Source organism: Bolinopsis microptera, chromosome 3, assembly GCF_026151205.1.
Source record: "Bolinopsis microptera isolate Bmic1 chromosome 3, MBARI_Bmic_1.0, whole genome shotgun sequence".
Taxonomy (NCBI): Eukaryota; Metazoa; Ctenophora; class Tentaculata; order Lobata; family Bolinopsidae; genus Bolinopsis; species Bolinopsis microptera.
The window spans coordinates 2854379-2870709 of NC_087074.1; the positions used below are offsets into that span (position 1 = coordinate 2854379).

At 36.3% G+C, this 16331-nt stretch overlaps 2 protein-coding genes across 3 annotated transcripts in view; one reads left to right on the forward strand and one right to left on the reverse strand.

Annotated features, from left to right (window-relative positions):
• LOC134812994 (uncharacterized) overlaps window positions 1-14644 on the reverse strand; it is a 146418-nt gene extending 131774 nt beyond the window's left edge. For both annotated transcript variants that reach the window (XM_063820643.1, XM_063820644.1), the window contains exon 1: window positions 14635-14644. The gene's annotated coding sequence lies outside the window, so the exon portion shown is untranslated. The remainder of the gene's footprint in view (window positions 1-14634) is intronic.
• On the forward strand, window positions 7756-11474 carry LOC134812575 (short transient receptor potential channel 4-like). The gene is made up of 3 exons (XM_063820060.1): window positions 7756-9827; window positions 10140-10322; window positions 10753-11474. Exons 1-3 carry the CDS (start codon window positions 7899-7901, stop codon window positions 11083-11085), a joined length of 2445 nt encoding a protein of 814 aa, XP_063676130.1. The 5' UTR covers window positions 7756-7898; the 3' UTR covers window positions 11086-11474.
• Window positions 14645-16331: the final 1687 nt, after the last annotated feature.

Genomic DNA, 16331 nt, shown 5'->3' on the forward strand with positions numbered 1-16331 from the left:
ATATCAATGCAACAGACCCCTGAGTCTTGAGCTGCACATACCTGTCCTCAGAGCAAACCACTTCCGTTGGTGTACTTCTGTTCTGTGGGCGGTGCAGACAAGGGACATCCGAGCAATGTTCAAATCCTGGAAATATGACTCTATTGCGGAGAGTGTCCTAGTTGATTTCCTAGCCATGGGATTTAGCGAAAGTTCCTGGTTAAGAATCCATAGGTAGTAACCCAAAGGGTTTTCCCTATCCTCTTGTCGACTGTTTCCGCAAAATTGAATATATGATTGTAGAATACTGTTTTTTAATTCAAAGTTTACCCAATTATTCCTCAATCTGAACGTCATGATCTGAAGCACTTGCAGATGAGTGCTGGTATGTTTCTGCTTCACCTGAAAATTGTTCACAATCTTGCGTCTCGAAGTTGACGTTGTTTGGCCACGTTTCTTAAAATAAACTAGTGTGCTGTGACCTATCCTAAAGCACCATGTAAGCCACTGATTTGAGTTCCAGAAAATTAAACATTCCTGTATTTTATAATTGTGATTAACAATCTCAAGTGGAATGTTCCTTTTTCACGAGTGTGGCCTATTTGGGATGAAGGGTTCTGGTCTTATGGGTGTTGTGGATTATCGTCCCAGCGAAAATTCACCGCTATTCTTTACCGAAGACACCTTCATGTCCTGGAACGAGTTCGAACCCGATGAGAATAAACTATGAGTTAGTTGGTCTGAGATGTTCAGACCTAACCTGTAGTTTTAAAACAGGTGCTGTAAAGCGCTTTAAATGCATCTGGGAATCTGATATCCTAAGTTATCAATAGTCCAGATACTTCCAATTTGAAACGCAAATACTGCCGTTTCGCACAGGAAAAGGCAGTAAGTCCATATTTGCCATTTCGAGATATAGCGACTTTTGCGTTTATGTTTTTTTCTTCCCCGCTTACTTTTTGCGTAAGATGCGAAGAGTAAACACGATTGAGGTTGAACAATAATTATTCAAATTCTAATTTCAAAAAAATTAAAGCTTTGAGCCGTCCAAAAGCATAGATATAACCATTTTTTTATGCCAAATACTCGAACGTATTTTTCCATACTGGATGGACTGACTGCCTTTTCAGAGAAACGTTGACTTACTTTCCTTTTCCAGAGAAAAATCTCTGTTCAATATTTTTCTGGAGAAGGGAAGTAAGTCCAAGCTTTTAAATTACTAAATTTTTTGAGGTAGTGACTATGAATATTGATTATATATGTAAAGATGATAAACAATTAGTAAAAATAAAATTTGCTCCAATAACAAATAATAAAGTTTTTGAATAAATATGCCCTATTAGGGCACACTTGCCAATTTTGAACGATTTCAGTGCATTAAAATGATACTTATCGATATATTTGATGAAAAATGAACCTTTGATCAAAAAGATATACCTAAACTAAACATTCACTGCGATTATAACAGCTCAATAACTGCTCCAATTTTATGTATTTGCGACTAAAATACAACCGGGCGTTGTTTTTTGAAAATCGCCACCAAATTTTATTTGGAGGCTAAAAGAAAATTCGTATCACTTACTTAATGTTGAAATGTAATTATACATCATCGATTCTGAATTTCAAGCGAAAAATCAATCGTGGCAGTAAATTTACAGTTCTTTGTTGGGAAATCGCTTTCTAAAATTCCGTTTTAATCATTCTTTATTATAGGAAGAAAAAGTCCAGCTATTTCCTTCCTATCCCAGATACTTTTATCTCAGAAAAGGCATTAAGTACCACGGATTTTACAATCCTTATCTCAGAAAATTTTTCAAGATTTTCTCAGAAAAGAAGGCAGTAAGTCCGGACAGTACGGTCCTTGCCCTCAGAAAATATTTGAGCCAAAACCGAACGATAATGTTTCTCAACCTGACTACTTCCTTAGGAAAAGCATCAATAATGTTTGTCTATACATTAAATAAGTAGCTCATTTGTAGAGAATTTTCCTACTGAAAATTGAAACCAATATTGCCATTATTTTCGAAAATTTGGTGACCTTACTGGTGCCTTTTCGAGAGAAAACGGCAGAATAGTGGTAAAGATTCCTCAATGAACTTAAAGAAGGATAACCTGTCCTGAAATGATACCAGTAACGACGAGCTAAAAAATGAAATCAAAAGATCTATTAAATTGTTTAATGTTGTATGTCCCTATTTGCATCCCCTAAAGGCATAGCATTGTATGTTATATTCCTGTCCCGGTTAGCTTTGCTTCTCAGAACTAAATAGGCCACTATGCTTTAGTGAGCTTGCTGACCACCAGGGTACTGTAGAACTAAGGGACCCGTGTAATTGGGCAGGCTGTGAAAAAAGCATCTCAGCATGATGTCCGAGATGAACTGTTTTCGAGTGTATAATAACATCCGATTAGAACTGAATAGAACCAGTGCAGTAGGGTGTCAGTCAGACACACTGCTGTCTACAAGATGATTTTATATCCGACCAGTCACATACATCAATAAAGAGTGTTGCAAAGCTAACCCTGGACCCCTGACAAGTGGTTCCTGTGGAGGAAGAGAGTGCCAGTCAAACCATCGCTATCAGGAGTCCTCGTAGTCCATAGTTTTGACAATCCCAAACACTGTCTTCTCACGAGCCTTTGTCTAGCGTGTGTCAGCCCTAACGCATTAACAGCTTTAACGAAAAGGACCTGAAAAAGAGGTTTACTGGAGGGATAAGTGCCAAGACTACACAATTATACAGTGTGTCCTTGTAGTCCAGGATGTAGCGAATTGGAATCCCTAGTCTGTGTGGGTGACTTCGAAGGAACCTGAAAGCTGAAGAGAATTACCTGGTGATTTAATAGCTCTTAGATCTAGGTATCTGTGTCAAACGTAACGTTCGTTTGTTGTGTATTATCTTGTAACCGAATATCTGAAAGAAAAATTTTCCAGGTGCTAGGTAGCTGTAAGTGTTGCACTTCTGGTTCCTATGGGAACTTGAGATGGCAAGTCGCCCAACCTTAGTACACAACAGAGAGCACACCACCCGTTATTGCCAACCATGCCACACCCACTTGGATGTTCGAGAGGAATTTCGTGACCCCTTCTGAAGACCTTACTCCTACTTACATAATGGGATAAGTAGCTAACGGACTAACTTGAGGAACGCAGGCTTGTAATGCCGGCAAATAGCATTGACTACTTGCAAAAGCTTTGTTTAACTGTTTCTCTTTGCTTAGAATTTAAATACGAAGAAATTTTGCCTTGTGGGTTTTACTCTACAGACTGACAAGCAATTCCATCCACTAATGATTACGGGCATGTTATGGATATGAGCGGTACTGTTTTTTGCTGTACTGATCTTTACACCCTGAAGTTGAGTCTTAAACATCATATAATAACAAGTGTAAGTTAAGATATAGTGCTAAAAATATAGAGCGTACCTAAGGATTCATTTGCTATAGAGAATGTCCATGGTAATTTTTGATTAATCGTATTTTATTAATTTACATAACAATGGAGGCAGAGAAATTTATAAGCTGGTCCATGTAAAGCAGAGCTGCTCTTGAAATGTTTACATTCGTTAGCCCAGGTTACAGCAGTAAATAATGTGGGACCGAATTAGGTCTCAAATATCTCCAATTAAATTATCCATCAGTGAGCCACAGAAAGTTCCAATTGTACTGTAGTATATACTATATTATAATAAAGACAAATAATTTAAAGTAGCTATAAAATGGCTAGTCCGAAGAGTTCAAGTGTCTATCTAAGATAGTTTCGATACTCGATAGTTGTTTGGCATACTAAACGGTGATCTCGCATAATGTCCTCGATTTTGTTGAACATTAAGCATGTACGGTATTTAATACTTTATAGTTTTGTAGTAGTACTCTTCTAGCTTTTCTTTTAACACACTCTGTACATTTGTTAATAAACGGTGGTAGTCTACATTGCAGGAAACTTTAAAATTACGAGGTCTGCACTGTGTTAAACACTGTTGACTGAAATAAGAGGGTACTACGACCAAGACACAACTGGAAGCAGATTCGTCTTTAACTAAAATTTGAACTATTTATTGTACACATGAGCGTGTCTATCAGTGCCTCTAAATTATCAGATCTTTACATTGTTATTTCTCAGATCTCAAATTGTTCATTATGTAAATATGTAGTTCCGTAGGACTTGTTAATGAGCAAACTCATTTTCTTAGTGGCGTAACACCGAAATTAGTGAGTTTTGTCACATCTGAATATGACGGGCGTCCAGTTAATGTACAAGTTCCTTAGTACATATTTGTTTGTATACAGGACTAACTAGTCTTTCCTTTCATAAAATGCGGTCAGCTCACTAGTTTCGTTTGAACGTCTATAACTTCATGTGTTTCAATCATAGATTTCAGCTGTTATCTTTAAGCGTAATTATACTGCTATTTTCACATTTCCAACTTGTAGATAGTTACCGTGACTTAAGTCTAATATATTTGGGTTAATTATTCATACATGTGATCGTGGAGTGTTGAAGACCTGCCCTTTAAAATATCCCCGATTCCCCGTCGGTGCCCAGAAATGGCAACTTTTATTCAATAGCTATTTACATTGTTCAGACATATTTTGCGCTAGACAAAACACAGTCTACATAGTTTAGATTTGATATAATAATAATTACATGTAGTTTTTGTTCTGGCTTTTCCTATAAATCTCAAGTTTAGACAAGCAGGAGCATTATACATATAACAAAAAGTTAATTAACTAGTTTGATAAATTTATTGCGTTTCAACATTGCTCCTAATTCATTGTTTTTATTTCAGTCGCAACACATGACTTAAAGTTTCAAAGGCATTCCTGATCACGTACCCGATTGTTGGCCATGAATGGCAACATCCTTGATCGATGAAGATAAACTCATATGATTGATGGTTAAATATTTTCATGCTTCGCTTGATGAAGCTTGTGATCAGCGCCGTACAGGCTGATAAAAGTGAACATCCTCCATCGTAGAATTTTAAAGTTTCAAGAAAAAAACTGTACTGTTTAATATTACGGCTAATCAGTCCTGATAATTGTGTAAACATCTGTGAATCTGAAGTTAGAAGGAAGTTAATGAACTGAACAAGTATCGGTGAGATCATTGAAATTTCCACACTAGTAAAAATGTGGTGTGAGGGAATTGTCTGGGGCGTCATATGTCGCCCAACCCCACGTGTCGATACCGACCGTCATAACATTATAAAACTAGAAGTAAACAGAAATTGTCTGAAAAAATTGCAAACGAATAACATAACTATAGATTTGAATGGCAATTTCAAGAAAAACAAGGAAAACGTATTTAACGTATTTTTGACGTAATTTAATTTCATACGAAAAAATACGCAAAAATACGGCGTATTTAAAAATAATCCTATCGTATTTTTTCACAACTAAAGCGAATGGCGGTGATCCCAATCGGGTATAAATACTATTTGGTCGTTTTAATCAATTTCATTTCGATAGTATCTGCAGATAAGAGGATAACCACTCATTAGAATCAGATGATCAATGTACATTTTAGTGGGTCAGCCATTAAAATTCTCCTCCAGTATCGAAATTGAGTTGGTTAAAGTTGATCAGCAACTGTCCGTCTCTCATCAATATTTTTATTATTTATACATTTGTCTTCGAAAGGCTATTAATTAAATATTTCCTAACAGTTGTAAACGGTAAATGTAAGACTGTGAATAACTATTTATTGTTTCACACTTAATCATTTTGTCTGAAGACTGAAATTAGCATTATGGGAATAGGCAGTTGTATAGATATTAATTAATTAATATATTGTGACCTCTGAAAAACTGTCCTCTAAAAATAGTATCGGTATTGCATTGGCACCATATTTCAATTCTTGGCGTTTTAATTGTTTCACGAATAAGGTGTAGAGCTAATAACTTAATAACCTTCTTCTCGGATTTACAAATCTAAAATAATTTAACATTTCCGGATTTGCGTGTCATAGTATTATAATCGTATGGATAAAATCTACTTTCAAACAGTTCGTGATGATATTTTTAGACGATTAACACACCGTTTAATCAAAGCTGAATTTTTGTTTGTCTATTTGAATCCACTTCATCTGGGTTCAATGAAATTCAAGATTCAATTATGCAATGTAACAGCAGTCCTCATGTCTTAAATTTTAGAACCCGGATAGAAAATATTATTACCATTGGTTTTTATGAAATCCTTTAATGGATGTAGTTGTGAATATTTGTATCTGTGCTCAACCTATCTTTATAAAACATTCTTTCGATTATGTAACACAAATTATATTTTTCGTTATTTACGGTCTTAAAACAGTTCGCCTGACGTTGTGTGTGCAGTAACTCAATAGTACGCTTTAAATACCAATTATATATATTGCTCTCAAAATGAAATAAAGCCATGAGATGCCAAAATTTTACATTTAATTTTTTTGATTCAGACGCAGATCAAAAAATTAGCTGTCGATTTCCGAATGTCAATTCAGTTTCCACGTGACCTTTCAGTGCCAGTAAAAATAAATCTGTTCATTGTCTTATTTTAATTTAGATTTAATTGTTGTTCTCCAGAACCAATTTTCGGTTATCAGTGAAATACTTTAAATTCAATTTTGACTCAGCTCTATTTTTCAAATAAACCGGAATGGAAATAGCACAGTATCGTATAAATTATAAACAAATACTTTACTCTTCCCCATATCAAATTAAACTTGTAACAATCAACAGAATATGAATTTAGGATTGCCAATAGGGTGTCTGCAGGCAGGTTAGGACCCAGAGAATTGTGACGAGAGTGCAAGAAGAAGGGGTATGTGGGGGTGCTGTTCATAGTTGCTGGTATACGGTAACTCTTTAATCGTAGCTAATCAGCGCTGCCTCCGTCAAATAAATGGGTATCGAGGGAAACACACCTTAAGTACACTAATCTCAATAACTACCAAATGAGATAGGCGGTATTAGACAGAAATTATGGAGGTTAAGTAAATTAATGAAATGCATGTAAAACATCGACTGTTCGATTGGTTTATCTCAGGTAGGTAGCTAACGTTGGTTTGACTAACTTACTGCGAGTTGAACATTCAAGCTTGCAGCAATGAAATAACAGGTACTGGCGCAATGTTTCAAAAAATTATGCACCACCTCCAAGCCATTGCCTGCTCTAAAAATATAATATCCCTTTTTACTGCTCAAATTTCGTGGCAATTTCACTCGCGCTTTAAAACTCCATGTACAAATAAATCTTACTAAACTTCCTCAGTGGGTTACAGAGTAACAAACCAAGATCAACAATCTTAAAGATCAATATAGTCCAATATGAAACACACGAATGCGTATGAATACACCAAAATTATTGAGAAACAGCGCAAGGAAAATCGCACTAAGATCCCGAAGAATGAATAAAGTTCAATGCGTCAATCGCCACGATAAACTAAAAGCGTGGAACTGCAAGGCAATGGGGAGATCTCTTTTATTGTACGCAGCTAGCATTATGTCCCAAGTCGGTATAAAACAAGATATAAAACCTTACCCCCAAAACCAAAAAACCCCCCCCCCCCCCCCCCCCCCCCCCCCCAATTTACGCAATATGAGAACGATCCCTGTCCATAACTTTAAGGCAATTGGTTTGAAAACAGGCAGGAGGGGAATATCAAATAATGTTCGGAAATCTGTTTTGGATCGAAAAGAGATCAAAGCGACGAGTTAACAATGACGCTCGGCAAGCATTGCTTGCAACAAAATAAGCATGAATTATTCAACTGCTCGTGCTGCACTGACTACAGTTAAAAGACACATTTTCGTTCACTACACTATTTAGTTACTACGCTTTTTGTTTCTCGAACAAAAATTTGGTTACAGTTTGAAATTTGTTCGGTTGCTAATTTACAGTGGTTACTTCATGTTCATCAGCTGAACAGGTGAAAGAAGATGGGAGAAAACGGTAACCCCTTTCCAAGTGTATACCCCACTGTAGCAGACCCGCCAGACATGACATACTCCAGCACAGCTGATCTGGGACTTCCAAGTAACTTTGGCGGGGTTTCTAGCATGGACAATTATCTTCACGACGACTCAGATATGCTCTTCATGAGCATACGGTCTGGTGAGCATGCGGGAGTGGAGAGTACACTGGCAGATAGAGGCCATGTTGTGGATATAGTTCCCAGAATAGGGTGCTCTCCATTGCACTACTCCAAATTCAATCTAGCTAACCGTGAAGCAAAGAACGGAGATACCCCTCTCATAATGGCAGCCCGAGTTGACAGTAAGATGGTGAAAATAGTATTGAATTACGGAGGTAACCCGAACCATGCTAACAAAGACAGGGATACTCCTCTAAGTGTGGCTGCTAGCAGGAGCGATAGAGAGGCCATTAATGCACTTTTGCTTGCAGGCGCTAACTTGAGAGCGGCGGTTGTGAAGATGACGTCACTGCTGAAATACATCACTTCAGAGGACCAGTTACAGGGCTACGGGGATATGGCGTACAGTGTCAAACCTCTCACCTTTCTCTTGTCCGATGACGTGTACTTGATGTGCAGGTGTCCGATAAAATCCGCATTTGATGTTGGCAAAGATATTGCTAACATTCAAAATGTGAGGGATGAATTTAAAATTGAGTTCGAGCTACTGATTGAGGATGCCAATGATTTTGCCTGCAGATTTTTGAACAATATTGACAGGATGTGGGAAGCTAGGGAAATCCTTACATCCCCAGTTGATCTGATTACAATGGCAATAGATCTCAAGAAAAAGAAGTTTGTGTCCCACCCGTTTTGTCAGCAGATCATTAATGGGCGTTGGTATGGAAAACTTGCCAACAAGATGTTCCACGGAAAAGCTGTTATAGCAATAGAATACTTTTTCAGCCCCTTTTTGTTTTTGCCATTATTGCTGAAGTTCCTCTTTTTCGATGTCTGGAGGGGAGTCCCAGTCATGGATTCCAGTTTCGTATCTCTGCTCAGGTTGAAATTCACCCCTTTTCTATGCTTCATCACAGATACATTAAACTACATTGCATTTCTTTTTATCTTAATTTGTGTTTGTCTCATAGAACAATCAATTGACGAAATCACCCCATTGGAGAAAGCATTATATGTCTGTGTTCTATCCCGAATATTCATTGAACTCGATGTCGCTGTTCAGCAAGGATGGAGAAGGTATTTTGCAAATGTGTGGAACCAGGCGGACTGTCTAATATTGTTGCTCGTAGTAATCTCAGCTCTCTATAAAGGATATATCTTTAAAACATATGATCATGATTTTCGCTATCATTATTACTATGACTATGAGTATTCGGAGCTACTCTTCACTAACCTCACTTCCGTTAGAGACAACGGACGACCCATATATTATTTACCCGATTATATTAAGGAATTTGCGATGATGGTTATTCGCTACCAACATTTTCTGAACATAAGCTACATGTACGCAGTGGCAGAATTCATTCTTTTCCTCAGACTGCTAACTCTTTTAGAAGTAACCAGATCAATGGGCCCAATGATGATCGCTTTGAAATACCTGCTGCTTGATGTTTTGAAGTTCTCGGTCCTACTTTTCACGACTATCTTTGGAGCATCCATAACGATTTACTCCATGAGTGTTACATTGGAAAAATTGATCGGAAACGTAAATGATCTATGTAGTACGTTGAAAGATCATCAGGCTAACTTCTTGTGGACAAATGAATTACTCTTGAAATTTTTTGGTGATATGATAGACAAAGAAACAGAATTGAATGATAGTTCTATATTTTGTGAAAATGTAAAAGATATTAATCCCCCGCCATCATTTCAAAGTTTTCTTGCCACTGTAACAAGTATTATGTGGTCTACATTTGGTCTTTTTGATGTATCGGTAAGTTATAAGTTATCGAATTATTTTTACAGTTAAAAATAAAGTTCTGCCAGTAGAAATGTTTTAAAAATTCAAATCAAGTCCGTCTGAGTCTGTCAGGGGAATCTAGCGTTAAACATCAAACAAGAAGATATTACGATAGATATTACAATTTGTTAAATTCTAATAAATAATAATAATAAATTGAAATTTAATAACACTGCTTTTAAGATAAAACTTATACTAAGCAGTGTTTAAACTATTAGCACTAAGACCACCCGGTTAAACAAACCATAAACTTTGTCATATCATTATAATTCAATATATTTTCAGAAGGTGACAAAGCCATTCGATCCGTCAACAATAAATTTTGTCAACGTTATCTTGGTTCTCTATATCTTGCTTTCCTGCGTACTGCTGCTCAACATGCTTATTGGAATTCTCAGCAGTACCTTCGACAGGATCCAAGATAACTGTGACGTTGAGTGGAAGTATGCCAGAAGCGAGTTGCTTAAGGTTCGTCGGAATAAATAGCTCAGGATTTCCAGACTCTTAATTTCCAGATAATGGGACAATATAATAACTTTGCTCTGCTCTAAAATTTAGGAAACATTATAAGTCAAAACGAATCCAACCTGTTAAACAAATAACAGCAAGTGCGCGTCATTTGTTCCTTTTAACTTTTTAAAAGCAAAATCCCTAAGTTTAAACTAAATTAAAGAGGTCTTCGACATTTCTTAGGCTTAAATGTCTACAATTAAGGTAGGATACTAATAAGTTAAACAAATATTTGCTTCTATCAATCAAACCTCGATTTAACAGAGTCATATTTTGATGAATTCAAATAATTAGCGAAAATATTTTAATCGACATCTCCTTCCTTCCGCAATAACTAGCTGTTTAGTTTCCCGACATGACAATGGACATTAATAAAATCTTCTTCCAGGAGTACAGCGAAACACAGCCTTTCTTCATTCCCTTTTCCGCCATTCTCCTCCCCCTGGTTATTTGGTTCCGGAGGAAGCTAAAGAAGGAACAGCGTAAAACATCCAAGAAGACTCAGGCAGCAGATCAAGATGAACGAGACAAGATTATTAGTGTGGTTTGTGGAAGGTTCCAGCTTGATTTTCCAGATGTAGCAGAGGAGTGCTGCAAGTGTGCAGCTAAAACGAGACCAACATCAGCTTCAAAACCACCGGGATCTACTCAAGATAAATTCGATGCAAGAGTCAGGCGACTTAGAAGACAGCAATCCGTGCTGCAGCAGTTCAAAAAGTAATGATGTGAATCCAGAACAGTGGACAAACCTTTTCATCTAGATTTTGAAACAGCATTTTCTTTATTTGCGTCTAGCTATTATTTAGTAGTCAAAGAACTGTAAACTGACAAGTTATGAACATTGGAGAGAGATTTATACACGAAATAGGAGGTCAAGTTATACTTATCTTGAGTCGCTAGTAGAACTAATAGTAATATAATGGTATATGATAATAATAATAATAACTAGAAATTTATACATCGCTTTATAGTCAAAAAGAACTCAAAATCCAAAGATTCGGTTCAAGCCATCTAAAGCGACTCATGAACATGTACATAAGAACTTTGAATTTTATGAAGTATGGTTTGTATGAGAAAGATATTATATGATACTTATATGAACACTTTTTCAAAGAGATGAGTCTCTTTTTAAACAAGACAATATCGGTCAATGTTCTCAATTGATAAGGAAGCTGATTCCATATTATACATATATATACTGATTCCATATTATACATATATATACATATTCAGGGATAGACGTTTGCCAGTCAATTGTAGCCTGTATCTAATTGTCCATAGATTCAAAAGTATAAAAGATACAGCCATTTCCGACCACAGGTCTTGCAAATAATTGTTTATACTTTAGTTTACATTGTATAAAAAATTATATGACGTCATAAACACCCCTTGATGACGTCATCAAGTTAACCGTTTTTAAAACTTGATTTTTGACAAAGTAATAACTTTTAAAATTAATTTTAAACCATTAAGGAGTAATTTTATTCAAAATCTGAGGAAATTTTCATCTTAGATAATTGTTTAAGCATTCTAAAAATTTTTTTAGTAGTGGAACAGCAATACTAAGGTAATGGGACTACTGCGGACCCTCTACCGGCCAAACCTTGTTAACAAAGCCGCAGTCAAGGTTCGGTGAACGGTAGTTAAAAGCGCTTAAGGGACATAAGTCATATTGGTAGAGCAAAATCATGTAGTGGACGTCTTAAGAAATGAGGAGTAGGTAGAATGTTAGGTTGCTCCTTTATAAATCGTCTTTTTCTCCGATAATAAGTTGACATCAAGTCTTGAAAATTATTCAAGATAAAGGCCTTGCTCAGCAATGGGTAGGGTTTGCAGTTTAGATAGCCATGTGGCACGCTGCAACTAAATTATTCGAGATTCTTCTCGAATAATTTTCAAGACTTGATGTCAACTTATTATCGGAGAAAAAGACGATTTATAAAGGAGCAACCTAACATTCTACCTACTCCTCATTTCTTAAGACGTCCACTACATGATTTTGCTCTACCAATATGACTTATGTCCCTTAAGCGCTTTTAACTACCGTTCACCGAACCTTGACTGCGGCTTTGTTAACAAGGTTTGGCCGGTAGAGGGTCCGCAGTAGTCCCATTACCTTAGTATTGCTGTTCCACTACTAAAGAAATAATCCCGATAACACTCAACCTCTGCCTGATCCAGAGGATATCACCATTTTACCTTCACACAGACATCGAACGCTGTAAGAAGATGACGATCAGACCTCATTAAATTCTAAAAATTTACCGGAAAGTTCTTCTAGCTTGCTCCTTCATAAAGATATTTGTCATTGAAGTTTGTGCTTTTTTGAAGAATTATTTTATAAAAACGTCAATTTTGCGATTTAGTATTCTCTGGTGTTGGGCCATGCCTTGGGTTGTGGAGCTCAGTTCTGCTTCCTATAGGTATAAATTGTGCATTAGGCTAGTTTTAAAGTTGAAAATCGAAAAGTTGCACACGTTGGGACACGCCCAAATTGATAGAAAATCGCTAAAATCACTGAAAATTGCTGTTTTCGTCATTTTCTGTCAACTTTAGAGTGCCGTTGTGATTACAGTTCTTCTTGAAATACTTTGAAACTTTGCATGCTTATCAAGCTATATATAAAACAATTACATGTAAAAATTTACGGCGATTCAATATTGGATGCGCACGCAACGTCTGCTCAAAGTTTGCACGTGCGAAAGGTTCAAATTTTGCTCATTCGTGATTTCCAACAAATTCTGCTTTGCCACGACAGTTTAATGTCATTATATATGAATTTAATGCCAACTTGAATGAGTATTAAGTGGCATATTCAGTCAGTGATCGAACGATATGCTTCCCTAAACACAAGGAAATGTTTTTAAAGGAAAAATTTCGAAATAGTTGAAACTTCCTCCTTATTAATGAATATATCAGTTTATATTTCGACTTTATAAAGTACCCTGACATTATAATCAAAAAGAGATGATATTTTACCAAAACCCATAATCATGGGTAGAGTGGACCGCTGTCAGTGTCTCTCTTTCCCAAACAAAAGGAAATGATATTACTTTGATTGACCGTTCTCAAATGCAAAATGATACCGAGAATGAAATCGGTCGCTCGCTTTTCCCATTCATTTACAATTGTAATAGATTAAGAAGAACTACCCAAAGGCAGCTGTACTCGGCAATGAAGATTCAATAAACTTCAGCTAATTCAATAAGTAATACTAATAACTACCACCCTTACCCCGAAATACTAGGTATCGACCCGAACGCAACCCAAAGAGATTTTTACAGCATCTGATTGATGTAATCAATCGAAACTTATTACAATTCGTAAGCCGTGAATGAATGGGAAAAGCGAGCGACCGATTTCATTCTCGGTATCATTTTGCATTTGAGAACGGTCAATCAAAGTAATATCATTTCCTTTTGTTTGGGAAAGAGAGACACTGACAGCGGTCCACTCTACCCATGATTATGGGTTTTGGTAAAATTGTGTATACTTAAACCACCGTTTAAAACTTAAATATAATGTAAGTAGTCGTTTAACTAATACTCTTATACCTGAGGATCTATTATTAGGATCTCAGGTTTCGCAAGGCCCGGTAGTATTGATGCCTTGCGAAACTTTAAAAACTTGTTTATATCTGCTTTTTAATTTCAGTGCGAAGGAAGTATGGGCAAGTTTGTCATGATAATGTATCATCAGATCGAATGAAAAATATGTTTCACCTCCCCATCATCTATAGTCCAAAGAATTATAATTCAACAGGTACCTTCGCAGCCCTTTTATTGACGGCCCTTATTAACTAAGCATTTTACTCTCTACTATTGTTAATTCAGCTCAAAATGTGGAGCAATAATTTTTGTCATCATGTTTTTTGACAAATATTTTTACAATATATAAATAATAATATATTCTCACACTTAAATGGTTAATTTCAATTTCCAGATTTATTTCTAATTGAGCAGGTACTGTTATTGCTGCTCATTCCTGATTACTCATCAGTGTTATCGTTATACTTTTTGAATCGGTTTTAATCAATCTGTACTGTAAATATACGCCGATTAGGAATATATTACATTTTATGAGTATTTTTCTATGCATAATCTATCATAGTCATAAATGGAGGATTATAATTGATAGCACAAGCGTCAAACATGTCTCCCCATTAACAAATAATAATCATGTTACAGTCACACTGATAAGCTTTATTTAAGCTATACATTATTATCAATACTTCATATCGAGAAGCTTTATTATAAGTTATACATTATTATCAATAAATGATGCTAATACTTTATTTGTGGGTATATTTGTGGCGCCTAGTTTCTCATAATTGAACTTGGTTATACATTTAATAATAGAATAATGTTATCAAGCTAACTGTCGTCTGTCGCCAGTCATGACAATTGTTTTAGAAACTAAAATTAAATATGTCACTATAGTACCTAGTGTCTACGTTTAATAATGGCAGTAATGTGACAAGTGAACATGTTACTGTTAGAATTCTGGCGCTGGTATTTAGTTTATTCCAGACGGCTTCAGTCCGTAATTTTGGTTTTTTCTTAATGAGTCGAAATTTCTGCTTTATCTGAATCAGCCATAATTCGGTCGCCTTGTAAATAGTAAGGGCTATAATTCCAGTTTAGATATTCACATTGACAAAGATCAAGTTACAATTTGATTTAATCAGCTTTGCCTCTAATTTCTGGCTTTATCTCTCTCTCTCGCTTTGTTTTTGCATTTATTTCTGGTATTATTTGTAGCTTTATTTATCAAACCTGGTCAATTTAACTGTCGTCTGTCATCACTCCTTAGTCTTTAACATTACGAAATTTTAAATAAAAAACTGAAACTGAATAAGGTATAGTTTTTAACCTCAAACCTGCATAAAAGCATGCGCCAATTATCAAAGCTGCACTGCAGCATGCAGCATCAAGCATGTAGATTCCCGTAATTTCCTCAATCGCTGTGTTATGTGGCACGCCAGTCTTGACTCTATTTTTTCATTTTTCACTTAGTCGTCATAAAATTAAAACACTTTGAGCTACCAACTCACAATTTTTTGACATTTGGTTTGACCTTTCCCAGAATTTCAAGCTTATATTCAAAAAGTTAAAATTTAGCCGAGTCATGACCATTTAAAAATCTGACGGATACGTGGTCTCGGCACCCAATCAACGATCATTTCGTACGCGTACTCGTAGTCATAGGCAATAGCTAGTCGCTAGTGTGCAACAATAAATCACAATTATAGGCCTACCAATAGTATCACTATCAGTATGTTTGCAATAGGGATCGTTGGTTGAGTTGGTCCTTCACCCAACCCCATATGAGAAGTCGCACAGTGTGACTGTGAGGTTAGGAGGCCAGTGTGTACACTGTACCCAGGTGCAGTCCGATGGTTCTGTGGGCGAATTTGTTGGCAAGTTACTGGGCGGCGCTCAGCCTGTCATTCCGCTGAATCTCTATTTTATGAAGCCTGGGGTCCCCAGGTAAGTTGACAAGATGTTCTGTCATACTCATACCAATTGTGTCTAGAAAATTTTGAGTTTGTAGCTCAAAGCGTTTTCATTTTATGACGACCATAGCTTAAAATAAGGAGTGGTGTGCAACACCTACTGCAATCGATGAAATTTTACGAAACTGGCAGGAAATTTGAGTTTAACCCATATCTACTATTTGTGAAATTGTTGTGTAACTCTTGCACGAATTACATGAGTTATTAAAAGGTGGGCAGTATTACTTCTGGACCAATTTTTACATATTCAGCTGCAGCACTACTCGACAATTTCAATTATGCACTTGAAGAATTTTTGCTCTCATATTTCATATATTGGAACAACGGTCAGACATTATTATTGTGAGTTTGTCGCGTTCCTTTTTATTTTGGTTTAGCTCATTATCAATCTTAATCATCGTTTCCTGAACATCGGCTCATGAGTAAACCGTGGAGGCTGCATAAGCTCAACA

What these genes read in the sequence shown, in the direction of transcription:
- LOC134812575 (XM_063820060.1), top strand. Translation starts at nt 7,899, where the DNA reads ATGGGAGAAAACGGTAACCCCTTTCCAAGTGTATACCCCACTGTAGCA. An exon ending in TTGGTCTTTTTGATGTATCG is followed by an intron (nt 9,828 to 10,139) that starts GTAAGTTATAAG and finishes ATATATTTTCAG; the next exon opens with AAGGTGACAAAGCCATTCGA. An exon ending in CCAGAAGCGAGTTGCTTAAG is followed by an intron (nt 10,323 to 10,752) that starts GTTCGTCGGAAT and finishes ATCTTCTTCCAG; the next exon opens with GAGTACAGCGAAACACAGCC.